The sequence below is a fragment of the Orbicella faveolata genome, unplaced genomic scaffold, assembly GCF_042242905.1.
Source record: "Orbicella faveolata isolate gen_17 unplaced genomic scaffold, um_ofav_v1 contig_35, whole genome shotgun sequence".
Lineage (NCBI taxonomy): Eukaryota > Metazoa > Cnidaria > Anthozoa > Scleractinia > Merulinidae > Orbicella > Orbicella faveolata.
In genome coordinates, this window is record NW_028301564.1 from 16,388,222 (window position 1) to 16,415,853 (window position 27,632).

The 27,632-nt window shown below is 39.6% G+C and overlaps 2 protein-coding genes across 2 annotated transcripts; both read right to left on the minus strand.

Moving 5' to 3' along the window:
* Positions 1-788: 788 nt before the first annotated feature.
* Positions 789-11,388, minus strand: LOC110040374 (uncharacterized). Its single transcript, XM_020745601.2, has 12 exons — positions 10,711-11,388; positions 9,119-9,172; positions 8,192-8,284; positions 7,770-7,868; positions 6,999-7,201; positions 6,223-6,353; positions 5,851-5,939; positions 5,081-5,167; positions 3,658-3,945; positions 2,927-3,108; positions 1,806-2,016; positions 789-1,477 (listed from the first exon to the last, which is right to left on the minus strand). The coding sequence occupies exons 1-12, from the start codon at positions 11,290-11,292 to the stop codon at positions 1,307-1,309; spliced, it is 2,190 nt and encodes a 729-aa protein (XP_020601260.2). The 5' UTR covers positions 11,293-11,388; the 3' UTR covers positions 789-1,306.
* Positions 11,389-12,378: 990 nt separating this feature from the next.
* On the minus strand, positions 12,379-25,587 carry LOC110040375 (uncharacterized). Its single transcript, XM_089274103.1, has 12 exons — positions 24,815-25,587; positions 23,610-23,663; positions 22,154-22,246; positions 20,387-20,482; positions 19,878-20,080; positions 19,124-19,254; positions 18,470-18,558; positions 17,661-17,747; positions 16,874-17,161; positions 15,604-15,785; positions 14,817-15,027; positions 12,379-14,356 (listed from the first exon to the last, which is right to left on the minus strand). The coding sequence occupies exons 1-12, from the start codon at positions 25,466-25,468 to the stop codon at positions 14,195-14,197; spliced, it is 2,250 nt and encodes a 749-aa protein (XP_089130229.1). The 5' UTR covers positions 25,469-25,587; the 3' UTR covers positions 12,379-14,194.
* Between the last annotated feature and the right edge of the window lie 2,045 nt (positions 25,588-27,632).

Sequence of the window (27,632 nt, forward strand, 5' to 3'; positions counted from 1 at the left end):
GAAAATTTATTACGTCTGACCGTGCTTTGCCCATCAAAGCACTCGATCGTTCCAGATTAACTGTAATTCTAAATACCATCCTACTCGATGTTAATACTCTACTCTACAAGCGTTTTTTTTTGTGCCCTTAAAAGTAAGACACTTTCTTTATATGCCTTGGAGGTTTTACGAAACACGTACAGTTACATGTACACACTATTATTATCTACAAGTAGTTCCCATGGGCCATATAACGAAATTTTTGCTGAAGTCATTGTTCGAACCTTGCAGTGTGTATGAACTGATATCTGATAGCTAGAAAGAGGAAATACAATTCAATGTAGTTGACGCGCCATATTGAAAAGGTTGAAAATGCTTTAAACAATGGATTCAACAGTAGCAATATTTAACCTCAATAAGGTGTACCACGTTTAAATTGAAACGATTAAGCGAAGTTATGATTCATGAGAAGCCTACAGAACTTGTTACATTGCATCATGGTAGTCTTATCATTGCAACCTTTAACCGTTAGATTTCCCTATTTCCAGAAATGAGGTCTTCTGTTATTCCAACGGTTCCTTTTCTTTGGGAATTCCAAAATAGCTATCTCGGAAACGCTCTATAGCTTGTCCTCGGAAGATACAGGGTGATAGAAAAACAAAATGCCAGGTCAGGCCAGAGGTTGGGTGTGCTTATGGTCTGCAAGTTGTGTGCTTCTGTGCAAGTTGAGTCGTAGGAGTGGAGGGTGAGGGGGGGGGGGGGAACAATAGGGGGAGGGGCGGTGTGAGACCCTCGATATATCAACTGTCTAGACACTACAGATTGTTTATTCAACTCCTTGGCATTTCTTCCGGATTGGGTACTTAACTACAATAAATTTCCCTCGAACCCCAATTGCATACTTGCAGTCTGAAGTCACATGTACTCAATCTATGTCGCAGCTCCTTTGTTATGGAGAAGAACGGAGGGAAAATTAAGGCGAGTAATGATCCAAAATGACGACAAATTTCAAAACTACTCTTCAAGCTGAACCCAATGCGCTCACTAAGACTTGAACTTAACCTTTAAGACTTTAAAAAATTAGAGAATTGGAACATGATGAAACTTAACTAACAGTGCAACAAAATCAAACTCATACTTTCTTTACAGACTAAGTATCTCCCAAGACTGTCAAATTAACCTTTCTTGACAAAGAATAATAAGTTGTTAAGAAGCGCGCAATAAACAATTTGTCCATGATGGATAGCTACAACACTTGACTTTGTTCTGACAATTTCTCGTTACTTCTTTCCTGGATTGTTGACGTCAGTTTGTAGTCTGTTGTACTCTAAACAGCCTCCGTGTTCTTCTCGGCTGCAGGGGTAAGCGGGAGACTGGTTTCTAGTTCAGATCCAGGCCCCTGGTTGAGCGATTCGGCGGAGTCACCTTTCTGAGAGGTAGAAGGCTCAAGAACTGGGAAGGGCACGCCTTGAATCCTTGTGTAGCTTTTAGCTAAATCCTAATCAAGAAGGAACATAGAATAGACAGATTAGTTATCCAATAGCCATCCCGTGGATTACTGCGTAAACATGTTTATGTACCTTGTGTTGGAGCGGCTTTCTGCCAAGTTGTCTGTGTGTGTGTATGTGTGTGTGTATCTGTCTGTCTGTCGGTCAGTCGGTCGGTTGGTAGGTCTGTCGATTTGTCTGTGTCTGTCTGTTGGTCGGTCTGTTGGCTGTCTATCTGTCGATTTATCGGTCAGTTGGTCTGTCAGTCTGTCAGTCAGTCGGTCTGGCGGAATGTCCGTCTTTTGGTCTGTCTATATGTCCGACACACACTCAACTTGCCTGTATGAAGTTTGGAGCAGGTTCCTTCAAGCCATGGGCTGCACTAAGCGCCAGGTTCGCAGAAGGTCTGATGTAATGCTGCAGGATGACGAAATAGAACAGGACAGTGATGACCGGAAGCGGAAGGAGTAGTACGGAGGCTGCGTATGACTGCTTCAAGCCCACCACGCCAAACATCAGCAACTGAAACACCACAGTCGCGATAATCATCCTACAAAGACGAGACAAAGATCAATGTAACAGTCCGGCCATCATCTTAGAGTAGTTCACGTTTCAAGGATTTCTCCCATATCTTTAAGTTAACGTTTGTTTTAGGGTGCGTTCCTTTAGGGTGATCTAGATCAGGATCAGTGATCCAAATCCATTGGATCATGGTGCATCAAAGGAGCCGGTGAATCCAAGACCAGAGTGGATTCATCGGTTCCTTTCCTTTATCACGATCTAAAAAATCTTGGATCACTGACCCTGACACAGATCACCCCATAGGAACACATCCTTAGTGCATGCTAGCTGCATATAGGTATTGAATTTGAGCCGAGCCACACCTCTTTGTTATGAAGGGAAAGGTAATGTTCAAACCCAAGTCTAAAAGTCTTTGGACCTACATTAGTTTTCTCTTGGTTTTGCTTCCAGTTCTTTCTACGGTGTACTTTCCATCGCGCTACAGAAAAATTCGCTGCTTCGCTAGAAATCCAGACACAAAATACAGTGCAATGAGGACTAATTCTATAATGTGTTTCTCGTTCAAAGCTAAAGGCGAAAATGCTAAACCTTATCACTGATAGCCACAGGCACATTTTCTAGCTCTGGGAATTTGCTGGCGTATCAAGACAATCTTGTAGTTGATGACTTTTCCAAATTCTCGTCACTTGATTTTTCAAGAAATTAGATGTTGATAGGCTAGTTTCGGTTTAAAGGAGCTACCTCACGGTTTGCGTATTTTGAAATGTTTAGCCCAAACTTTTCAACTTCTTAGATTGCAATCCGTGTTAATCTTCTCCATCCTTAACCACCCCTGTTCTTTTATGGTCTTTTTATCTTAGTAAAATATTATTTTCAGGTTTCCTTCAATTTAAAATACCAAATACCGCGACTGAACTAAGGGGTTGTGTTTTCTTCACCTGTTAAAGACTCTTGGCCACATCATTCCACCGCAGCTGTAGACTGGCATGTAAATACTGAGTGTCTGATGCATCCACACGACGTAACCAAACCCAAAATACATAGCAACGAATGGAGTGATGATAGGCGCAAGGGCTGAGTACGACAAGCCCACAATCAAAATGAACAGATGGTTGGCAAACTGGAAAGGTAAGAAAATGATGCAATGAGGAACCCACTAGGATTGCGGGTTTCAAAATCCCACATGGACTGTGGACCACGTATCGCAGTTTATGGATCGTAGTCAAGTATCGCAGATTGGGGATCGCGGATCGCGGATCGTGAATCGCGTATCGCGGATCGAGGATCGCGGATCGCGGATCGCGGATCGCGGATCGCGGATCGCGGATCGCGGATCGCGGATCGCGGATCGCGGATCGCGGATCGCGGATCGCGGATCGCGGATCGCGGATCGCGGATCGCGGATCGCGGATCGCGGATCGTGGATCGCGGATCAAAGATCGCGTATCCTGGATAGTGGATTGTAGATTGTACGTCCTGCATCGTGAATTCTGGATCGCGGATACTTAAATCGATTCGATCATAAATCATAGTCACAAACACCATGCAAACATGCAGGTGAAGATCGTGAATCACGGACCTGCGACCATGAATCAAGGATCGTGGAACGAGCCCGTAACGAAGATCATGGAAAGAACACATATGAGATGTATAAATATTAGCAACTTACCACACGGTCGTACAGAACAGGCGGTGGTTTCCAGGCCAACGCGTCCTCACGGGGTGTCTTAACAAGCCACTTGCGTTTAATTGCCACAAGAATAAGTGGTACGATGCGCAGAAGCTGCAGCGCATATCCAGTCAGAGTAGCTAACATGATGTAACAAATGAAGAATACAGCCTGAGACGGGAGCGCTTCCGCCAGGAAAGATGGAATCTGGCTTGGATTGTCAAGCATGTCCCTCATTTTATTAAGAGCTGACCCAGCGAATGTCAGGAATAGGAACTTGTTCACGACCTGTCAAACAACGTAAATAGAAAATAACTTAGTTAAGTGTAAGTTTAAGTTTTATAATACTTTGTCGCATATATGCTAAGAAAACAAAAATATAAAGCTGGCAGAGGGAAACTTAATTCCCATTCTACGGCAACTCTCCTTTCAATAAAAAGGTATAAAGTAGAAACCTAAGTGTATATTACAAAATAACATGATTCGCTGAAACACATTTACAAAATAGACTATTGAGTTAATGAACCCACAGCTGAAAGCACTCTCAGTTAATATTTATTTATCAAAGTCCTCCAGGCTAGAAACTAATAAGGTTTGATACTTATACAATAATTTACATATTTATCACATTTTTATTTGCTTGTATTTATTTTTAGTGTATGTATTAAGTGTATGTCGAGTGTAGTAGGGGATTAGATCGTAATTGGGACGCTAATTCTGTTGCTTTCGCCCGTCACATCCCGTACTATTTTGAATTTATTTGCCCATCAGAAGTTATTTGTTTATCTATTTTAAGTTATTTGTCTTTGTATTTTGGTGACGAACTCATTAAACTAAAAACTAAACTATATGTTATAGCTTTCAAAAATGGTGGCAAACGCAAAATCCTTATTTCCTTTTGCAACAGAAAGTAAAATTTCGATAAATTGTTAATGAAGGAGAAAGTGTTTTCAGCTGTGTGTGGAAACACTTGGCGCTGAGTTCCGCGTTTAAAATATACAAGGACATCATTCTCTGTCTCCCTTGACGAAATCTACTTTAAAGGTGCCACGTCACGGTTCGCGCATCTTTATAGTTGAAATAGTTTATAACCTCAATTTTTCAAGTTCGTAGTTTGTAATCCGTGGTAATCATCTCCATCCTTAACCATCCTTGTTCCTTTATGGATTCTTAGTAATGTATTTGGTAAGTATTTTCTATCTTAGTAAACTACTATTTTCAGGTTTCCATCAATTTAAAGGTAATTTTGTACATGGCTAAAATAACTCGAAATACCGTGACTGAGCTTTTTTAACGGCTTTTTGACAACATAACAATTTTGGTTATTATTTAAGTGGATACCACATTTCCACAAGGAAGAAAGGTAACTCGCTACAATTGTAATGTAGATTTTGAAAAACTCATAAGCTAACGGCGACATTACCATGAAAATAAACAACTTTCCCAGAACTGATTTGTCAACTTCACTACAGGATGGAATTCCCTCCAGCTTGCTGAACAGTTGCAAGACCTAACAAAAGAAATAGTGTTAAAGATGGATACTCGCTTTTGAAATTAATCTAAGTATTAGTTACGAAAGGGGGGGGGGGGGGAGGAGGAGGATGGAATGGTGAGAATAAGGGGGGCATGTCAAAAAATATGGCTTCACAAGGAGGGGAAAATTGGTGTGTAAGGGGGTGGGCGAAGTCACTTAAAATAATAACCATTAAGTGTATTGACGGCATCTATAACAGTGAAAAAATTCCACCGGAATTTCTAAAATGGCGTTTCTCAGGTTCTAAAAATCTATTTTTTTTAGGGAAGCATGTACCTTCCCCCCCACCCCCGACTTTGATGTGTACCAAACAGCATTAACTTATGCAAATACAGTCGAAGAACACTAGCAGCCAAGTCTAATCGATAAACAGATTATCCGTACAATTGGAATATTACTACTTTTATTATCACTGAAAGATGCAAGCATTCCCGTACGAAGAGTTTTTATCACATTCTGCTCGCGTGCAAATACTGGAGCGAGAGCCAAAAAAAAACATATAAAAAACTAAAATAACGGCGAAGCAGGGGGTGGCAAGGCGAGCAAGGTTACTGAATATTCACGCCCCGTCCACACTACGCCGGAGAAATTTGGAAACACAACAATCGCCGGTCATTTTCGATTTGTCTTTGGGCCTGAAATGTACTCTCTATACTAACCAAAGGTAGAATAGCGAAGAAAATCATCAAAGCTAAACTTGACAAGAAACCCTCAATTGCTCCTTTCACAAACGCGTTTAGATCCAGCACTACAAAGAAAAAAGAAAAAGACAAAAGTGTTAATAGTCCCGATAAGCTGTTTTAGAGCTTGCCCATGAAAGAAACGACCATTCAAATTTTAGTAAAGAATGCATTGCCTTAATTTTTTCTACACATGACAAGCAACATATTCGATGGCCTCTATTTTGGCAGATTCGCATTTTCATATGTCTATTTAGGAATGTCTTACAGGTACCCTCAAAGCGCAAAAAAATTAAAAATAACATGTTGGCTAAACTTGTGGCTAGCCAAGAAAAGGCTGCGTGATCTCACCTGGTTTCAAAAATGGCGCAATTTTCGTCAGGTTCTGCAGCTCAACCAAAGTTGATGTGAACGCCACAGGCACAGTCCAGAAGAATACCAGCAGGAACACCAAGAAATAGATCAGTACCGTACGCAATTTTCTGGAAACAAATTAAACCCATAACTGATAAAAATTCTATAAATTATGCGAGACTACGTTCTTCTTTAACGTGGCGCGGCAGTGATAGTGTCATATCCGAGTCTCTGAAAGTACAAAGCTAAGATCTTTGTTTAGATGTGCGAGAATTGAAAACTGCGTACTAGGGCTTTACAGAGATGAAAATGTAAACAAAGAGACGAACCATGGTTGATTGCCAGAATACAGATGGAGTCTCGGTCGGGCCAAATTGATCCATATACCGACGGAGCTTATCAACGGTTTCCCGGAGAGACTAGAAGTATTTCTACTCCCCCCTGGATGGGATGCTAGTCCATCGCAGGGTTACCTCCCAGCATTAAACGTTCACCGGTACCCATTTATACACCTGGGTGGGGAAGGCGCTGTAAGAGTAAAGTGTCTTACCCAAGAGCACAACGCAATATCGCCGGCCGGGGATAGAAACCGGACCGCTTACCATTAGGTCGTCGAATGCCAACCCCTCTTAGACAAAAAAAAGTGTTTCGCAAAATAAGTTATGGGAAAATAGGAGGAGAAGAACCAAAATTTACTCCTAGATTATGCATTTCTCTATAGAACGACACAATTATTAGTAAAATAAAACAGAAACAGTAGTAGTATATTTTACCTTTGCCAAAGTCCAACAGAAAGGTTATTCCAGATGACATTGGAGAACTCAGGAGCTGGCATAACGTCAAAAGTCAGGGGAGAGGGTTCCCACTTGGCTTGAGCTGCCAGTGCTGATGTGCGGAGAGAACGGAACACGGCAAAACTGCTGGGCAGAAGGTCGTGTTTCTTCTCTGTTTCTGCGTCCAATTTAGCTTGTACGGCCTACAAAGAAAATAAGCAAAGTCTTAAGAAAACTCGTTTAAAGGACTATTAACATACGAAGGGACGGTGGGGTCACGGAGAGAGCGGGAATGGGTGGGTTGATGGTGAAACTGTCAACAATATGACGGCTGTTCAATTTAGCAGTTGAATTGAACATCGCGAAGTTGAACAATTAACGCATTTATTATTGCAAGGCACGTCAATTAAATTACAGTGGAATCCCGCCTTGCGGCCACCTCGTTAATTCGGCCACATTATATTGGCCCGAAAAAAAGCTCAGTCAGTCATTTTTTTCATTTCAACAACCCCTTTAATACAGACACCCCGTTAATACGACCAGATTTTTGTGGCCCGTTGGTGACGGGATTAACGGGCTTCCACAATTAAGGCCTCAAAAGACCGAGCAAAGACAAAAAAAAAAAAAAAAAAAAAAAAAACGTTTGAGACAACTTATAGGATTTTACTTTTCTCTCACTTTAGATATCGAGCGATCTCTTCGACAGTTCACTGCTTTTTATACACTTGTACTTTACAGAGAAATGAATTGTAGAATTAACTAGTTCCTTACTTCAAGCTCTGATTTAAAATGGTCGATAGAATCCAGTTTTGCTCCACAACAGATTAACTTCCGATGTGTCGGCCTCTCTCCAGTTTTCTCGAGTACTGCCTGCAACGCAAACAATACATCGACATATTAACCGCAAAACAACGATTATTTTACCCATACCATGATTATCATCTGACATTATTTCATTCAAAGAAGCGTGACACTCGTCTCCAGTTATTCACTCCATTATGTCCAATTCAATATCTTCGTTCAGTACACTGTCAGAACCAAAAGGCCCAATAAGAAGGAACCCGTGCGAGCCCCACACTGTTACGATTCCGCTTTCCGCTTGTATAGAGTACTCCTTCCTACATCAGCCACGCTGGCTTGCAGGGAAGCTAACGTAAATTCATGGCCACTCAAGCAATGACTGTGAAACTCACATTAGCGTGTTCCAGCTTCCATTTCAGTGCGTCACGCTCATTCACCAGGTCTTGCCACTTGGCCAGATCTTCGACAATGACGACATCTTCAACCTGGAATCGTAAGATATTTTATATGTTTAAAATTCAGTACTCCTTACTCCCTCAGTTTCTGTCCCAAGGTCAAAATATATTTTCTCTTTAATGATTGTCATGCATTTCTTGCAACGTCAGTTTTGAGAATTAAGTCGGTACACGAGTCCTGGCCAATTATTACCTTACTTCAGTTTATTATATGGCTAGCTCCATAAGCTATCCATTTAAATCCTGCGCTGTGATTGGCTACCCACGCGGGCAAGATGGAACTCTCTTGCGCGCTCGTGATTACCCGCTGTGTCCCGCAACAAAACATTGTTCTTTCTTGCATAAATCCTTCATGGACTAAGCTTGTTCTGTCGAGATGGCTGGATATTAGCCTCGTTCTGTTTTATGTAATAATGATATTTTAACGGGAAGCTTTCTCACCCTTAGGTGATCTACATCTTGCGAGTTTATGGACCGAGACGGAGCCGAGGTCCATAAATACGCAAAAAAAAAAAGAACTTGGCCAATATCCAGCCATTTTGACCTCACACTTGGTCAATAACCCATATTTATTATATGGCTAGCTCCGTGAGTGAGCAAGATGAATCAAAGCCTGCCGGCCCTGTGATTGCCTTCCCGGGCGGACAAGATGGCGCTATCTTGCCCGCTCGGGACTACCCGCTGCGTCCCGCAAGAAAAAATACCCCGAAAGCCATATATAAATGAATCCTTTTTTCGAGTTTCTGGACCTCGACTCTGTCTCGGTCTATAAACACACAAAAAACAGAACTTGGCAATATCCAGCCATCTTGATCTCGTGACTGATCAATAACCCATATGTAATTACAATTTTTTTTTTTTTACCTGGTCGGGAAATAGTTCTTGTACGTGGCTCTTCAAACTTTCTGGATCCTTCAGCTGATGAATAAAACAAAAAAAAAGAGAAATTAATAATAGAATAAAGATGAACACGTAATGTTTTCATAAACTGAATAGCCAGAATAAGTAAAAATTTGTTTTTTAAATCACGGTATTAAATTTTGAAAGATTTTGCAATAGCTTGCTAATTGCGTGCACAAAAAGATTTTAAACTATATTTTAAGGGCACACACTCCTTTAACGAATTCCAAAAGGCCTGCTTTTATGGAAATGAGTACATTATTGACAAAATATATTGGTTGTGGGTTACCGTTTCGTGGAAAATCTATTTAGCGGGCTTGAACTCGAATGGCGTAATGGAGAAATCTTTGAACAAAAAAAACATTCAAAAAACACTTACAGTATTCAAAAAAGCTTTTTATTCATAATCCGATGTAAGTATTCAAAAAAGCTTTTAGTCATAATCCGATGCAAATGAGTATTTTTACTTATTGTAAATGCATTTCTTAAGTGATGACTGTAAAGCGTTAATGGCTGTACGGAATAGGCCATTCTCGAGTTGCCTTTTGCCTCTGTGTCAACCATTCACTATAGGTTAATTTTTCTGATGAAAATTAAACTAATTTTCACATGAAAGGTTTTGCAGGAAGACTCCTTTTGAAACAGAGGTACAAGGTAACTCGGAAATGGCCTATTAGCGCTACCTATTTTTATTTTTATTTTTATTTTTATAGAAACTCCCGCTAGAGATAGACTTCACTGAACAGATGGTGTTTCAGGCGAGTTCGTTGAGAGAAACATCAAGATGGTCCCCGGAAAAGATCTGTGACAAAGCGGCTGGAGAATTAAAAGTGTTAACCCCACTAAACGATTGAAAAACTAGGGAAAAACGACTAGTGCGCAAGAGACGACAAAGTATTCACGTTCCAAATTACTAAAGTGTTTCGGTTCCTTTGCCGGCTTGAAGAAAAGTCGGACTATCGTACAACAGGCGAACCTTCCAATCTGACCATGAAAACGGCACTGCATTATCTATGCGTATACGTGTTATCATACTAATTATGATATTCACTACCTGATAAAACAAAACAAGGGACGTGACACGTCACAACTGGTACACGTGTGAATCACAAAAGCCAATGCGCGTGGTTTTTTCAAACACACAAAAATAACCAGCGACGCTTTCAATCGTATTATTCTTTGAATCTTTTGTTTTCTTCTGGAGTTTTCTTTCAGTTAGCCGAATTAAAACCCAAATGCGGAAAGCATCAACTTTTGCTCCTATATTTTCAAAGCGTTGCGCGTGATCGAAACGAGACAACCAGCACGTGTCACGTCAGACTGTCACGCACACTGTAAGTAACGCCATCCGAAGAAAAACTACATCAAATTATCGAATCAGCCTGTTTTTAATGTATTATTTATGTGGAGGGAACACCTTTATCCTACCAGCTGCATGCACATGCTGCGACAAATTCGACTGACATTTTCAAGTCGTCTAAGACAAATTTATTTCCCTCGATAGTTTTTAAACGGAAAAAGATAAACTGTGCATAATTGAAGCGATCGATACTCACCTTTGTCGGCAGATCTCTCACCAATACCGCGTAATGTTGCGCCAAGCCTTGACCGAGAAACTCCTGACGGTAAACAATAAACGCCTTCCACTCTTCGTACAAAAGGTAACAGATGATAAAAGTGTAGACCCATGCGGCCACAACGTGAGCCCAGACTTTTGGTGACTTTGGTACGATGTTCGACAGAGCTATACTGTCAAGCCCGGTCAAGTCCGCTCCGCCGAAATAGTTCACGGGGATCAGAACGACGATTCCGTACGGCATAAGGACCAAAGCGATTTTAAGGCAAAGCTTCATAAATCTCGTGTGGACGACTGCGTCGATTCCAGCGTAGCGGAAAACCTCGTCGTCTTTTACGACAAACGCGGGAATAACCCATGAAAAGAACGATTCTGCACGTCTTCCCGGGGTCAGAGTTTCCACCAAAAGCTGTCTTGGCGCGTAAATAATTTTGTGCTTTTGCCGCAGGAGGCAAAACAAGATCAAGCATATAAGCGCTATAATCAAATTGAGAATAAGCGCCGAGACGAATTTGTTTGTGCTGTCCGTGGCTTCATCAGTTCCGTTGGTATCGTTCGCCATTTTTTTCAGTGAATGATTTTCACTGCTTTGTCTCACAGCTACACCCAAACTTGCGGGTGAATTCACCAGAGTACTAGATTTACAATCGTGATGGGCGCTATAGACAATTATAAATGTGACCACAAATCTGTCCAATAGAATCAACGGATTTGGTGATCACGTGGTGCCTGACTAGCCTTACACGTCCGAACTGACAACAAGTTAATGCACGAGACCCGTCTAGCAATTTCTGTCTCTTACTAGAGGGCAAACAACGCTTTCGTTGTGAAAACCTCACTCTCGTCAGCTTCAATACAGCAATGTAAAGACAAAAATAACACTTTCCGACTTTCCCCTTACACTGGGAGACCAAATCGCATGACATTTCTCGAAACACGAAATTGTACAGCAATCAGCAGGCAAAACAAATGTTTGTTTCAAGCATATCTAGTCGACCATGACGAAGAAGGCGTAAATTATATAACTTCAAATATGCAGATATCACTCACGATATTGTCACGCATGTGACTTCAAACATCAATGATTTGAAAATCGGTAGTAAACAATTAACACTTTGTGAGTGTCGATACGAAGGATTTTATATTTCAAGGATCAAAATTCGTCACGCGTGAGCAAAGTGCGAATTTCTGAGCAATGTTTGTTCGCGAAGGAGTATATATTTTACTTATCTTCCAAACAAAAACCAATGTTCTCGTGATTTCGAATGCAAACGGCCCGAAGCACATACTAGTTTTGAAGAGCTGGGAAACGTTTAGAGTTTCCGATAAAACCTTTATTGCTTCAGACGGTCTAAGTAGCACTATTCATCAATTATTATTTACATTTATTAGAGCTCTCAGCCGACACCTTTTTCATTCGTACTTTATATAAAAGACATTCTCCCTCAAAAACGCTGATATCAATTATCTATGATGCAAATATTAAACGGCCGTGAACCTTCTAATTTTGCAGCAATATCGCGTGTTTTTAAGTATTTAACTTGCAGTTTTTGGCTTATTTAAATAAGGGCTGGGAATCCGACAATTCGACCGGATGGGAGTTGGGAGGGAAGTTCCAATTGACAATGGAGAAAATATCAACAAAAAGTGCAATTTCCTGAAGGCTTTTATTTTCAGTTCTAAAAAGACCGTGATGTTTCTTAATGACACAAAAATAGAACCTTAATCGAATTTGGACGTTTCTGGATCATCTTTAACCTTTCTTCAAGTGATGTCCACACACGTACACATAAATATTCTAAAAGTCACTTTCCTGGGAACAAAACTCTTAGTAACATCCAACGATTTTTTTCTTCCTTTGTTAATTCTTTTAACCGGTAAAAATTATCTTTCCTTTGAGTGATATGACACACAAAAAAAATTTGTTCTCTAATAACTGGAGCTTTCTGCCGCATAGTCTAATGTTTGAGAAACCTTCTAGATCTATTTTTTTTTTTTCCCAAATTCTGGCGGTTCCGCCGAACACGTTTCGTCTGCTTCCAGTTTGTTCTAAAAAAACAAAAACCGCAAGGTTTGAAATGAGAACACACCATTCAGTTAAAGTTTGCTCTCTTTATGTTACTTGAGTGATTTAGAACAAAAAACCGCTTCAGCTATTATTCGAAGGTCCTTCCTGAGATTTTCTGCCAAAGCACCCTTAACTATTGTGACGAAGTTAAAACGAGACTCAAGAGTGGATGTGAGCTGCGGACGATTCGAGCGATAGCTCCTTGCTTACGTATTTTTTTTTTGAAATACTTGCTCAGTCGAAAAGCTGGAAATGCCAGTCCTAGAGGCAAAAAACCTGGCTAAAGATGGAGATTTTCTCTCATCGCATGGTGTTCCGTCTGGAAAAATTGACACTGACTTTTATTAAATTTCCATTAATTTAAAGATATACCAATAGATGATTTGACTGGTTACTAAATTGATTACAAAACTAAAACGAAAGAAGCTTAATTTGCCTCAGTCTTAATTCTTTTGGGTCGTCTTTACATTAGACGGAGCCTAACAGAGAACTTTTTCCTTTTATTAAAACTAAGATATTCGTATTAAATGACACCATCTTCAGCCACCTCAGACACTTAAAATATCAATTCCTATTTACTTATACCTACTGGCTCTGCTATAACAGGGCCGAGGCAAAAAACTTGGCAATACGTTTTACGCCGTGCAACTTGAGCAATATGTAATTAGTGTACACTTTTCTTATATATGTTATGACCTCTGTACTGGAAACACTTATTTAAGAATTCTTAATTCTTGAAGCCAGCACCTTCTTTTTAGTCCCATTTTACAACAAGTGTTAGACCCCACCCCAGGTCCCTAAACCATCGTCCACCACCCCCACCGTATTGGCGTCCAAACCACCCCGTCCCTTATACCTTGGGACTTCTGTTTTTTTCCTATTTATTTTTAGCTGAATCTCTTTGTGGTTTAAACTAAATTAAGCTTGATAAATTAACTCTAAAGCAGTGGTATCTATATAGTATTGCATACCTTTCCGGTTCTTTTCCACTGCTATACATGTAGCACTCCACTCTTCCCACTCTTCTCCCTTCTTGAATAAACATGCAGGACCGTGCACCATAAAATTCCGAAAGCTACACACGCTAAAAACAGTTATATTTTTCAAGGAACTAAGTGCTTTCCTATCCAACATACCATTGCGTCTGGGACACGATTAAAAATATAGTTACATACAGTTATGGTTACATGTATTATATAAAAGTGCATTTACCGACGAAATGACTACATCTGAACTAAGGGTAGTTTTAAAAATCCATGTTCAAACGTTCTCAATTTTTATGTTAACGATTTTTAAAATTCAATATCAGCAATTCCGAGTTATTCGGTTATGCAGTTATCACGTAATGTAACATAATCTCTTCAGTCCACGACTTTAGTTTCCCGTGCAGTTCCCGCTAGGCGGGTTCTTCGGTCAACGATTGTCTACTGGAAGGGTTTGGTGTGATATCAGGCGACATCTCTTCGTAGTCGTGTGAATAATCGCCATTTGTGGACGAAGAACTGAGGCCATACGCTGGTGGGACTCGATGGTTTCTTACATAACTTCGAGCAACTTCCTATAAAGTAAAGAAAAATACAGTATCAGTTGGCATAGCTATCCATAACAATTGACCTATAAACTGAAATTTTAAGGTGTCATCATGAGCAAAGAAGTTTAATAAATGGAAATTATCATTGGTACCTACACGGAGTGGCTAATCGTCCACTGTTTCCGCATCGAATTAGAATTTGGAAATTGTTGGTTTTTGTGGAGAGAGGAAAGAGTAAGACTCCGGGAAAAACCCTCGGAGCTCAGAGCAAGGATAAGAAACAACAAAATACTCGCCCACTCAGGGCAAATGTCAAGCTCGGCCATATTGAAGTAAATTTCTCTCACCTGTCATCTCATATCGTACAGTGTACGTAACACATCACAAATCAGACATCATATTACACGCCACATCACATTACTTCACAAAAGATCATACATCAGGTATCACGCACCACACATCACACATCACACAAGATGTCACTTACCTGTAGAAAATGCGGGCTCGCTTCTGTCAAACCAGAGGCCATGTTAAGTGACAAATACATCGAGGGTTTGAAACAATGCTGCTGAATAAACAAGAAAAACAGGATCGTAATGACGGGGAGAGGAAGCATGGCCAAGGACGCGGCGTATGACTCCTTCAAGCTCAGAACTCCGGTCATGAGCAGATGAAATACGATCATTCCCGCGATGATCCTGCAAAAAAGAAAAAAAACACGCACGCGCGCACGCGTTAACGCGTATCGAGGTGGAGGTATTCGTTAGGACAATTTTCTCATGAAAAAAAAAATAGGAAATAAAAAAAAAATAAAACAACTAGCGAAGAATTAGAGAAAGAAGTAGAGCAAGGGCACGCACGGCCGTGCCGCACAGCCGTGCCGCACAGCCGTCTTTTTTAAGCCTGATTTAAAGAACTGAGTTTAAAATCACAGAAAAACCAAAAAGGGTCTGGATGGAGTTTAACTGATAGTTGAGAATTGGTCAAAAATTTTAACTGCCAGCAGAGGAATGACGCACTTTTCAAATGAAAGCTTAGATCTGAGATCTGTAAACCTTCTACTGATACTGATGGCTGGGAAATCACACAAAACAAATTAACTTAGCATCCCAAAGAGTTTGTTTTGCAGAACAGTACTCGACAAATGACAGCAAACCATCAGGTCAAGTGTGGGTGGCTGACAATGGCGAGAATGGGAGCCCGGCCAGGGAATTGTAAAACGGAGAAACTTCAAAAATGAAAATGAGTTTGAGATTGTACAAATGAACTCTTACCTGTTGAATACAATTGGCCACATGCGTCCGCCACAGCTGTAGACTGGGATGTAAACACACAGTATCTGATGCATCCACGCGACATAACCAAACCCAAAGTAAATGGCAACGAACGGAGTGATGAGCGGAGCGAGGACTGAGTACGAGATGCCCAAGATCAGAACGAACAAATGGTCGGTGTACTGAAAAAGACGAGTCAACAAAATTTTACTATGGACATTCACAGTTAGGTCGCACACAAGACAAGGTTTTCAAAAGGACAGTAACCAAGGGAAGTTCAAATGTATCATGGACTGCCAAGGCGTCGCACAGTTTACAATAAAAATGACCCCCCCTCCTCCCCCCCACGCCATCCCCAAAGAAAAGGAAATAACCAATCAAAGACAGACACTATAAGGATCTCTTTAAAGTTACGCCTGTAAGCATACTTTTTGGAATAGGGAAAAAGAGGATGCTTGTGATGAGTGGAAAAAAAAAAAGCAGCATTGGGAATAAACCCGCTACTTAAGTTTCGTGACTTTAAGATGGCCGCCAGATACGCATGCAAAAATATCTAACTCTGCCTTCCAAAAATGCCAAAATACAGTCGAATCTCCCGTGAGCGACCACTCAAAATGCCAAGTTTAGGTGGTCGCTCACTGGAGGTGGTCGCTTACGAGAGCTTAGACCATACTGGGTCAAAATTATGCCTCATTAGCATGTGGTAATTTTAAGACATTTAATGTCATTTCTTTCAAGACTGATACCATACAGTGAATCTGTATATATTCTTTCAATTTTTAAATGTTTTATTCATGCAAAAAGTTAGTTTCGAGAAAAAATCCGGTACTTCCCATTGAGAAATTTACTACCCAGGAATGCGACAATGTCACAACACCTTATTATTCAATTTTTACTCTACTATCTGTCAAGTGGTCGTTTACGGTTGGTTAAAAACAAAAGAAAATTTCAAACGTTTAGATCTAAAAGTAGTCTCGGTCGCTTACAAGAGGTGGTCGCTTACAAGAGGATCCAAATGCAGTGATTTGACTTGGAAACTTTTGGTATTTTGGAAAACTGGTCGCTGAGGAGAGGTGGTCGCTTACGAGAGAACGTCGCAACCGGAGGTTCCACTGTATTCAGTTTACGCAAGGTACAATCACGCACAATTTTCATACACATAATTTGTTCCTTTAACTATCCTCTAAATTAGTGTTAAGAGATACAGATTTAACCATAGTATGATTTAACAAAGACAAAACGACAATTCAGCAAAGCGAAGGATACTCACCACTCGATCGTACATCACATAAGGTGGTCTCCAGGCCGCCTCGTCCTCTCTGGGAGTGTAACAAAACCACTTCCGTTTGATAGGGATAACAATCAGATAAACAACTCGCAGGAGTTCCAATGAAAAGCCTGTAAAGGAGCGCAGCATGATGTAGCAAATGAAGAAAGTGGCCCGTGCCGGCAGGGATTCCGCCAGGAAGGTTGGTATCTCCTCTGGCTTTCTTAACATTTCTTTCAGTTTCGCCAAAGCTCCTGACCCAACAGTCAGGAACAGAAACTGATTGACAATCTGTGTAAACACACCATCCATTGACGATATGATTCTAGAAACGTTGTAGCTTATTATTTCTACGTAACTCTAATATTTTCAAGCCAGGACAACGGTTTACTTTTGTTTGGAAAGAAGGCAGAAATCCGCCTTCTATACTGAGAGCCCTGTGTGCTCAAAAGACACACGATAGAGATACAATAAATATGTTACTAATCTCACCTTCTCGGTCCGCACTGTAAGTTATGGATCCTCGTTTTTTTCCCTTCGATTCATGACTCAACCGCAAAGAGTAAAACTCGGTCCGAAAAATTACAGTACAGATCTCAAACACGGTTAGCATGTGGTAAATAACTCAGTAAGGTGGAAAAATTCCAAAAAAATATTTTTAGTGGTTACAACAGCTGAAAGAATGAACGTGATTTACGAATTAAATGCTTGATTTTTCCTCTGTTAGAGTAAAAGCCACAAACAAATTTCAAAACTAGCCTAAGGGTAGACAGAGTGACAATTTCATTACCACAAAGATGAAGAGTTTTCCCAACACAGACTTGTCCACTTCACTCTGGCACGGTATTCCTTCAAACTTGGTAATCTTTTCCAGAATCTAAGAAATTAAGAAAAGGACAAAGGAACGAGTTGTGGCAACAAAAACTCTATGCTACTACCAGATGGACCCAATGGCTAAAACACAGTCCATAATTGAAAACGAAGCTTTACTTCTACTGTTAGGCCCTATCGTCAACACTATTCCGTTATGAAAAAGTAGCTTTTCGAAAACGCTCTTCAAACCGCAGGAATTTAAAAGCGCAGGCTTTGTGTTTTAGTGTACACGGAAAAAAAATTTGAAAGCAAAGCTTTTCCAATTTCGAAAATGATGACATCACGACAATCACGTGATTTCCCTGCCAGGGTTTTGCTCAAACACATACATGTATCCGAAATGACCGGTGATTGTCGCCGTTTTAAATTCCTGCGGCGTAGTGTGGACGGAAAACATTTGATGCGTTTTCAGCGTGAAAATACTGTTTTCCAATTTCTCCGGCGTAGTGTGGCCTAAACTGTAATTGAAATAACCTTCGACCTGCCAGCTGCGTGACAAAAATAATTTTGTACCTTCTTTTTGTACTCCATTGTCCCCTTGAATCTTAGACAATTATTTTTATAATTCCTGTACGAGATGATGGAAAGGGGCAGAGAAGGCCAGTTTGCACAGCACAATGATTCTTCAGTTTCTTTTACATAATATAGGCTACACATGAGTTGGAAAATATGCAAGCATGTTAAGTGAACAAACAATGTCACATTTACCGGTATTTATAGACTTACCAGTGGCAAAACTGCGAAGAATACCCACAATGTTATACTGGACAAAAAACCTTCAATAATCCCCCTCACAAATTCAGAATAAGATAGCACTGAAAACAAAATAAATAAATAAAATAAACAATGATAACTCGGAGGAATTTAAAGCATATTACTAACTAGATTTACATTCTTGATCATCTGAGTAGAAAATGTGCCCAAGAAAATATTTGGCTTACACAACAGGACATATTGAAAAGAAGGGCTGTTGACAGCATTATTTTTTGTGAAACACCTCTGAGACTTGGACCAGGAAATATTCAAAACATCTTCAGACCGTCAATGTAAATCTTTGGAAGTCTTCAGATATGTTTGGCTAATCTGCGATAATCTGTGACTCCCCGAATAAAAATCTCATGCCTGTGACTCGTAAAACAGTAGGCAGGTACATGATATTAGGGGACTTTAGATCTGAGTACCAGTACAACTTTTCAATTCTAGTTTGCTGACTTCACATTATCACATCGCATACCCATGTCATCCCATGAGCTACCCTCTCTACCTAAAACCAACATGAAAAGCGAGGGCTCTGGAAACATCACTGGATTGAAATTCGAAAATCGTACTCGTCTTCAATCTCATACTCGTAGCCCAATCCAAAGTTCCCTATTGTCTTACCTGGTTCTAGAAAAGGGACCACTTTTGCAAGGTTTTGTAAAGCAATTAAAGATGAGATGAAACCAACAGGAACTGTCCAGAAAAACACCAGCCAAAATATGGCACCATAAATCAGTGCTGTGCAGAATTTTCTGTCAAAACAAAAAGCACACACACCTGACACAACTACGCAATCAACTACTGTGCATTCTATGAAGTTCATTTGTGTGTAGAAAGTTTTGCACAAGTGAAAGCCTCTTTGCAGCCCTCAGCGCAGCTTTGTGTTACCATAGTAACCAACATTTGTTTGGTTTTTGTGACAACCGATGATAACTTTATATGCTCCAACAAAGCAAAGAAACTGTACACTTCTAAGGGTATGGTACAAATAACCATTAAAAACAGACTAATCGAATTTAGGATTAAAGTTTATGAGCCAGTCAAAGTACCGGTATTACAATGTTTGTAGAGAGGTTGGTAACTTTGATTTTTTAAAAAAAATACTTTACAGCTGTAGATAGAATCACTGAGCATTAGATGCTTCTGAAATAATGTGATAGGTACATTTATCAAAAAGGTTGGGCACATCCTTAGCTCTCATTATCTAATAAATGTTTTCATTGATCAATTTTCTTTCATCTGGGCCAGTACAAGATATACATGCACAGTCATAATAATACATGTATATGTAGAAAGTCTTTATCAGCATACCTTCGTCAAACGATAACTTTGTTGTGTTGTTTATGAATAAAAAATGTCAAAAAAAAAAGCATACCTTCGCCAAAGACCAACACCAAGATTGCTCCAAATTACATTTGACACCTCTGGTGCTTGCATCTTTTCTATATGCAATGGGGAGTTGTCCCATTCTACTTGCAAGGCTGTCGTTGCCATACGCAAACTTCGGAAAATCACAAAAGCACATGGAAGAGTGTAATGCTCTTGGTTAACATCATCCTCTAGCTTGGTTTGTAGTGTCTGCAAATGAAGAAAACCACAATCAAACCAAGTCATGTTGAATTCAAGACAGACTAACAAAAATTAGATAATCAGGATCATTTAGAGGGCTTTAAAGAACCGACACAAAACTAATTAAAAATGATGATTTTGTTTTTTGGATGCTGCATTCAAAAATTGAATCACATTCATATCAGGATAGTGGTCAACAAACTGCAACATGATCTCTATCCCTTGATTTTTTACATGTGTTGATAACCCACTCCAGTCAGTACATTTGTTCCACAGTTTACACCCAATCATACATTACTTCACAAATTAATTTACCGTCAAGTCTCTCTCATAGTGTGTGATGGAGTCAAGCTTAGTGCCACAGGGATAGGAGCGATGGGTTGGTCTTTCTCCAGTGGTGTCATAAATAGCCTGCAAGACAAATAACACAACAAAGTCATGACTTTTTTCCTCTCTTTTTTGATATGTTTTCCCCTTTATTTCATATTATTATATGGCCAGCTCCGTGAGCGGGTCGTGAGTGGGCAAGATAATCAAATCCTGCACTGTGATTGGCTACCCAAGCGGGCAAGATGGAGCTACATATCTTGCCCGCTTGGGACTCCATCTCATTCCATAAACACGCAAAAAAAGAACTTGCCCAAAATCCAGCCATCTTGACCTCACACTTGGTCAATAACCCATATTTATTATATAAACACTAGTGAAATACCAGGATTTCTTCTTTTACAAAAAAATCATATCTTCATCCCGCGCAGTGAAGATACTATTTTTATCTTTCACGTGTGAGGATATTGGTGTCACCATGGTTACTAACATGATAATTGCTTAAACTGAACTTAGATGTGTTGCTGTGTAATCAAAACATAATCGGATCTTCCTCAGATATCTTCAGTTATCTTCGGAAATCTTTGGTAATCTTTGGAAATTTTCGGAAAATGTTCGGAAACATTTGTCTGGCCTTCGGACAACTTTTGGAGAATCTTCGGAAATCTTTGGAAAGTGTTCGGAAATCTTCAGAAAATCGTAAAAAAATTGTCATTAGCATGTTTATATAAAAAACAGAACAATACATGCCCGCTTGTGGATATGAATTTTACCTTCTCGTGTTCAACTTGATATCTCACTCGTTCGCTGCGCTCACACATGAGATATCAAGTTGAACACTCGAAGATAAAATTCCTATCCACGCTCGGGCATGTAATATCCTCTGTTTCACATATACATACATATATGCACATATAAATCATGCATTTAAATAGACTATGAGCAGTTGGTTTTCGTTCCGAAATCCTCTGCTTGATCATTCTTCCTTTTGCTATGCATTTTGTATTTTGTTGCACATAAGGAAAAAATGAGATCGCTTGAAACCTAGCTTTTAAAATACTTTTCACTTCAGGATACCCGTAGCCTGTGTACGCAGACATACATGTATTTCCGGCTGTCGCTTGTCTCCGTCGAAAATAACAACAAAACAAAAGTTTTGACATCCCTGTAATTAATCTCTCACTCGGGTTCGCAGATGGCAGAGACAGGTGAGAGCCGGAAACATGTCCACTTTCACAGACTAGGATACTGGTGTTTTTTATACCTTGCAGATTTGAAGATAAGAAGATTTGACTTTGATGAGCAATCACGCCTCAGTCATACATTAGTCACCAGGCTGAGATAATTCCCATTAAGGTTTACAGTTTATTAGGGTTTACAGTTAACTGTATTACATTTTGATTTTATAATATGTTTTGATTTTATTATATGTTAACTTATTAGTTACTTATTAAGTTATAATATTCTTTACAGGGCCATTCTGAAAACCACTTTATGTGAGATCGCCCCCTGTATAATAAAATAATTATTATTATCACTTATTATCATTTATCATCAAATCTGCTTGTGTTCCCCTCACAACACAGTTACATTCCACAAATTACACACACTTTTAAAAGAAAGTGATGTATCCAATAGTCCAGGGCTAGTATATTTTGCAGTCAGACTAGTTTACAGTTTTATATTTAGCCTTGTTCAAAGAGAGTCAAAGCTTGGAATCTCCAAACTTAAAGAAATGTTCCCCGGTTTACTTACTTTAGAACGTTCCAGTTTCCACACCAAACTGTCATGTTTATCGATTAAATTCTGCCATTTCCTTAGATCCTCAACCATTATCACATCCTCCACCTAAAACAGGATATTGATAATTAGGAAGAATAATTATGACAGATTCTGCCCAAAGTTTGAGCAACACAGAGTTGTATGTGCAAAAATTATTTACTGAAAATCTGCTCATAGCATGTTAACATTTTGAATACTAAATGTACTTGAAACATCTCACTGTAAGTCACTTCTCTGAGCGACCTTGCCATTAAACTGTCTGAAGCATTCTTGAGAAAGTTAATGTCAAATCCCATAAAAATGCGTTAAGCATGGGTTATAATTTTGTTTTCAACCAACATGAAATTTATGTCCATAATTAAAATATGGATAACTTCAAATTCATTTTTCTGTCACAGGCACAGCTTGCCCAGCTGCATGTATTGTAAAGCCTCAATAAGTTCCTCTTACAGGTATTCCAAATATTACCATGTTATGCTAGGTTTTTTTGATAACTTTCTTTTGGCCATAACTGCTCAAATGTTTAGCAGAAACCATCTTAAATTGTCACTGTGAACTAAATACCACCTTAATCACATACATTACATGCATTAAGCAATGCACACAGAGAACTGGATAATGTAAACAACTCTGACTAGTATCACAAACTTACATTGTCGGATAAGGTCTAGACAAGATAATAAATTAAATTAAAAGTCACATGTTCACTGCTCAAACATCACATACTTGCTAATTGCAAAGCAATACATAAAAGTGAGAAACAAAGATACCTATAATCAACATTTTCTGACATGTACCTGTAAGGTCTAATATCTTATGAATTAGAGTTTTGTAGAATCCCGATTTTTCGATCTACCTAGGGAAATGCTAACTGCTTCAAAAAATTGGGAGGTCTGAAAAAGCAAGGATAAATTCCTCCTTATGATACATATGTATTTGTGCAGAGGCAACAAAAATCTACTTTGAATAATCAGAAGACTCCAAAGAATCAAGGGTTCGAAATGTAGGGATTTAATTTTTTTCATGCAGTACACAGTCTGATTTTATCTCTGCTCAAGATATTTTTTTCCCAAATTATCCATTTCTATTCCCACCAAGAAGACTTCTTTATGTGAACGTGCATTGAAAATGGGCATTATTTTTAAAATTAGTATGGTTATATGTGTAATTATTTCTTGAGATCTGCCCAATGTATCTGGAGATGATCGTGGCTGGTTTTACTATCAGAGTTAAACATTATTAGGGGTTTCACTAAGGGCTGGGCACCAGGCAAATTGACCAGCTGTACGTGAGGACAATTTTGCCCGGCTGGTTTGACCATCTAGCAGAAAGTTTTTCAATCAAAGAAGTTCAGTTCTAATACATGTAGATAAAATTGTGTGCTATTTGGAATTTTTTAAATACAACTTTAAAACAAACCTATGCATACCTGGTCTGGGAAAAGTTCTTCAACATAACTTTTCATGCTCTGTTCATTTTGGTACTAGTGTATACAAGAGAAATCAATAAATTAATCTAAAAACAAACCCGCTGCTGACATAGTGCTGTACTAGGTATGTACTGTTGATGTAATTTTAAGTCTTGTGAAGGTTGACATGGTCTTGATGTCAGCTGACCTGCTTTGAGGCTCTATTTAATGTATCAGGGGTTTTTGCGATACAGGATATTTAGGTAAAAAATTAAAGGATAAAGGATATTTTTTGGGGGGAGAGGATTAATGGGATATGGGATATCAAGATCAGATAAAACAAGAAATGCAGTAAAATCGTCAATTTTTGCAATTGGAGCTAGTACATGTAGAGTAGGTCAAAAATCAACGGGATGTGGAGTACACAGACCCTCCTACAATGTAATTAATGGGGTCTCTGCTTTAAATCCCTCTGATCAGTTGTAAAGTTCTTGTTTTAGGATTTACATCTAGGCATAAGTTACATGTATAATTTGATTAGTAGGTAGTCTTTATTTAATGATTGACGAGGATACCACAAAGTAGTATGTACATGTACTAATAAACTAGTGGCCCTCTTACAGGATAATAAATATACTAGAATGAAGATTTGCACGAATAAAAGTTACTAAAAACTTTATAAAACTATGAAATAAATGTAAACACACGATAAGATATTTATAAAGTAAAATGATTAAGAAACTTAACAGAGATTAAGTACTATTAGTGACTCTACTTTTCTCATCTGAAGAGGTAACACATTCCATTCCTGGGAAGCAGTCACAGAAAAAGTTCTTTCACCTTCTGTTTTTAGTGTTACATGCACTCATAAAATGAGAACAAATGCATTTCTGGTGAGGGAGGGAGGGTAGATCCCTAAATCCCCCTTTCCTTGATAAATAGCCACTTCATGAACATGCCACTGCTAATCCCCATTTATTTTCATGTTTATTTCTACTTTCATTTTCATTTTAATTTCCTCCCTTCTCCAAAAACAAAATCTTTTCCCTGAAACTACCAGAATCTCTACTGACGAATAGTATTGGGTAGTGCAAATTATTTTGGAGACCTTTGAGAGAAAAATTAGACAGCCAATAGGAGGAGACTGCTAGGGCGGGGAGCGGGGAGGTGATGGTTTGGAGAGGAAGTAGTTTTGCCATGTAACGTACATATCATGTGGCACATACCTTCACAGGTATATCCCTGATTAACACTGCATATTGGTGCCCTCTTCCATTAGTCAGGTATTCCTGGCGATACATTATGTATATCTTCCATTCCTCATACAAAAGATAACAAATAATTATTGTGTAAAACCATGCTGATATCACATGTGCCCAAAATTTCGACGACTGAGGTGCAACGTTCGACATTGCAATCCTATCCAGGCCGTGTAAATCTCCTTGGCCGAAATAGTTCAGGGGCAGAAGAACAGCGATTCCATACGGCATGATTACCAGGGATATCTTCACACAGAGTCGTAAAAAACGCATGTAAACAAGAGCATCGATACCAGCATAGTAGAACACATCATCGTCGTTTGCCATGAAGGCGGGAATTATCCACGCGAAGAACGAATTTGGTAGCTTTCCCAGCGGGAACATCACATCCAGCAAAAGCTGGCGCGGAGAGTAAATTTGCTTTAGTCTTGGCCGTAAGAAAGAGAATAATCCCAGTGCTACGACAGCTACTGCGAGATTAATCACAATCGACGACACAAACTTGTTGGTGCTTTCAGCGCCATCGTCTGGTGGTGTGTTATTTTTGCCTTCGGTGTTTTCGATGGCCTGTAGAGCAACCTCCCTTAGCTCCCCCAGCTTTAAGAACACATTTCTGGCCATCTTCACTGTAGACAATCGCGAGAATTAATCAGTTTACAAGCAGCTGATCTCAAGATACATGTAGTTGAGCATGGTCAATTCCGCCATGTTTTCGAGTTTTCTGCGAAATGTTTGGCGAGAAGACTGAGACTAGTGAGAACATCCGCTGGCCAAAATATCACGAGCAGTGAGCCCGTGTGCCGGAAAAATGCACACAGGCTGCCCAACGCATAATGCCGTGATGATTGTATATTTGGGTTATTGACCAAGCTTGTTCGGTCAAGATGGCTGGATGTTGGTCAAGTTCTTTTTTTGCACGTTTATGGACCGAGACGCAGTCGAGGTCCATAAACTCGCAAAAAACGAACGAGGCTAATATCCAGCCATCTTGACCGAACAAGCTTGGTCAATAAAGGATTTATTGTATGGGGAAATTTTTCTTGCAGGACACGGCGGGTAGTCCCGAGCGGGCAAGATAGCTCCATCTTGCCCGCTAGGGTGGCCAATCACAGCGCAGGTTTTGATTCATCTTGCCCGCTCACGGAGCTAGCCATATAATAAATGTGTTTTATTGTATTATCAGTTATAACCTTGGTAAAATATAACCTGTTTCAGGGTCTTGGTCAATGGCCATTACCATTGGCTAGGCAAAATATAACGAGGTGAGAAAGGCTGTACCTTTTAGACGAGATAAATACTGGTATACTGATTACTCTCTAGCTAGCACGAGTCTCGTGCATCAGTCAACACTTTTTTTTAGCCCACCCAATCGGTTTTTGGCTCATCCCACCTGATGCCCATTACATGGCAGAATCTGGGCTGTCACTAAATTTAGAGCCTTATTGTGCATCGCTGGAACGCTAGAATTGACACATGAAGTAGCATACGGAACTGAATTGTTTATAGAATGCTTTCCGGCGACGACATGTCTGGTCGTGGATTGATTTACGAAAAGAATTTTCTCACTTCTAAAAAACAACTTTATTGCCAAGCGCTAGCTAAATATAACTTGACACAATCGAATGAAATTCGCATACTGCATAATAATGGAGGAAGCTGCTTAACAACTTTCAAGGAAGGTGACCCCTGCAGAGACTGCAGTTTCCTTTGTCTTTTTTATTTCTTTTTTTAGTCTTTTTGTTTCTATTCGATCAAGTGATTCAGTTATGTTTGTTTGGGGGGAACATAATTTCCCACAATTCACCGATGGCGTAGACACCTGCGTGGCGCTGAGGCGTGATATCTCGGACATACTGCTGCTTCATGTATTCAAATAAGCAAAACAGCTAATTATGTTTGGAATAACTTTGAACTGTGTACCAAAGTAGCAAAAAACACCGTCAATATTTTATTCGACCACCTGCCTATGTATTACAAACTAGATTGCTACGATCGATTAAGACCATTGCAACCGGCCAATAACAAGGCGCCAATTTTTTTTTTCAGGGGCAACAAGACCAGAAGACGACAACAAATAATGTGATTATCTCGTATTTTCTCTTGAAAACGGTATATAATACTTTGCATTTTAAACAAGCCACAAAACGTTATTTTGGGCAACTTTCATCAAGCGGTTGTGAGGTCAAACCTCGCCACTCGAACAAGAAAACGTTGATTTTTCGGCGCCAGTCAACAAAATTACTGTATTTAATTTCATCGTCTCGCGAGGTTAATTGAAATCGCTATATCGACGGAAGTTTGTAAACATGTGAGTTTCAATGTAGGGCTTATGTTAACAAATTCTAGCTTTAGATCTCCCCGCGTTAGTTTTTGGGGCTAATCTGCCTTGAGAGATTTACTACAAGTTGTCTGACAGGCCGCCACGAAGTATCAAGAAAAATTAGTATTTGACGTTAATTTATGATCATTGGTTCTGATGGCGAAAATAGAGGATAGAGCATTGGACAATTACGCTAATGATGGCTCACAAAGTGATAATGAAAGCAATGACGATCTTTTCCCCATCACGACAAAAAATGCCGGGAAAATTAAGAGACATCGAAAGCGGAGTTCTTCTTTACCGGTTATTGAGGCGACTCATACTGGACTTTGGAAAGGAGTGGCTGCAGCGACAGATATGCAGTTTGTCAAATCTAATAAAGGAAGCCATTCCCGAACGGAGCAAAAAGAGAAGCCGTGGAAGGGTTTTCCAGCGAATGAATCTGCGGGGATAGAACAGAACTCA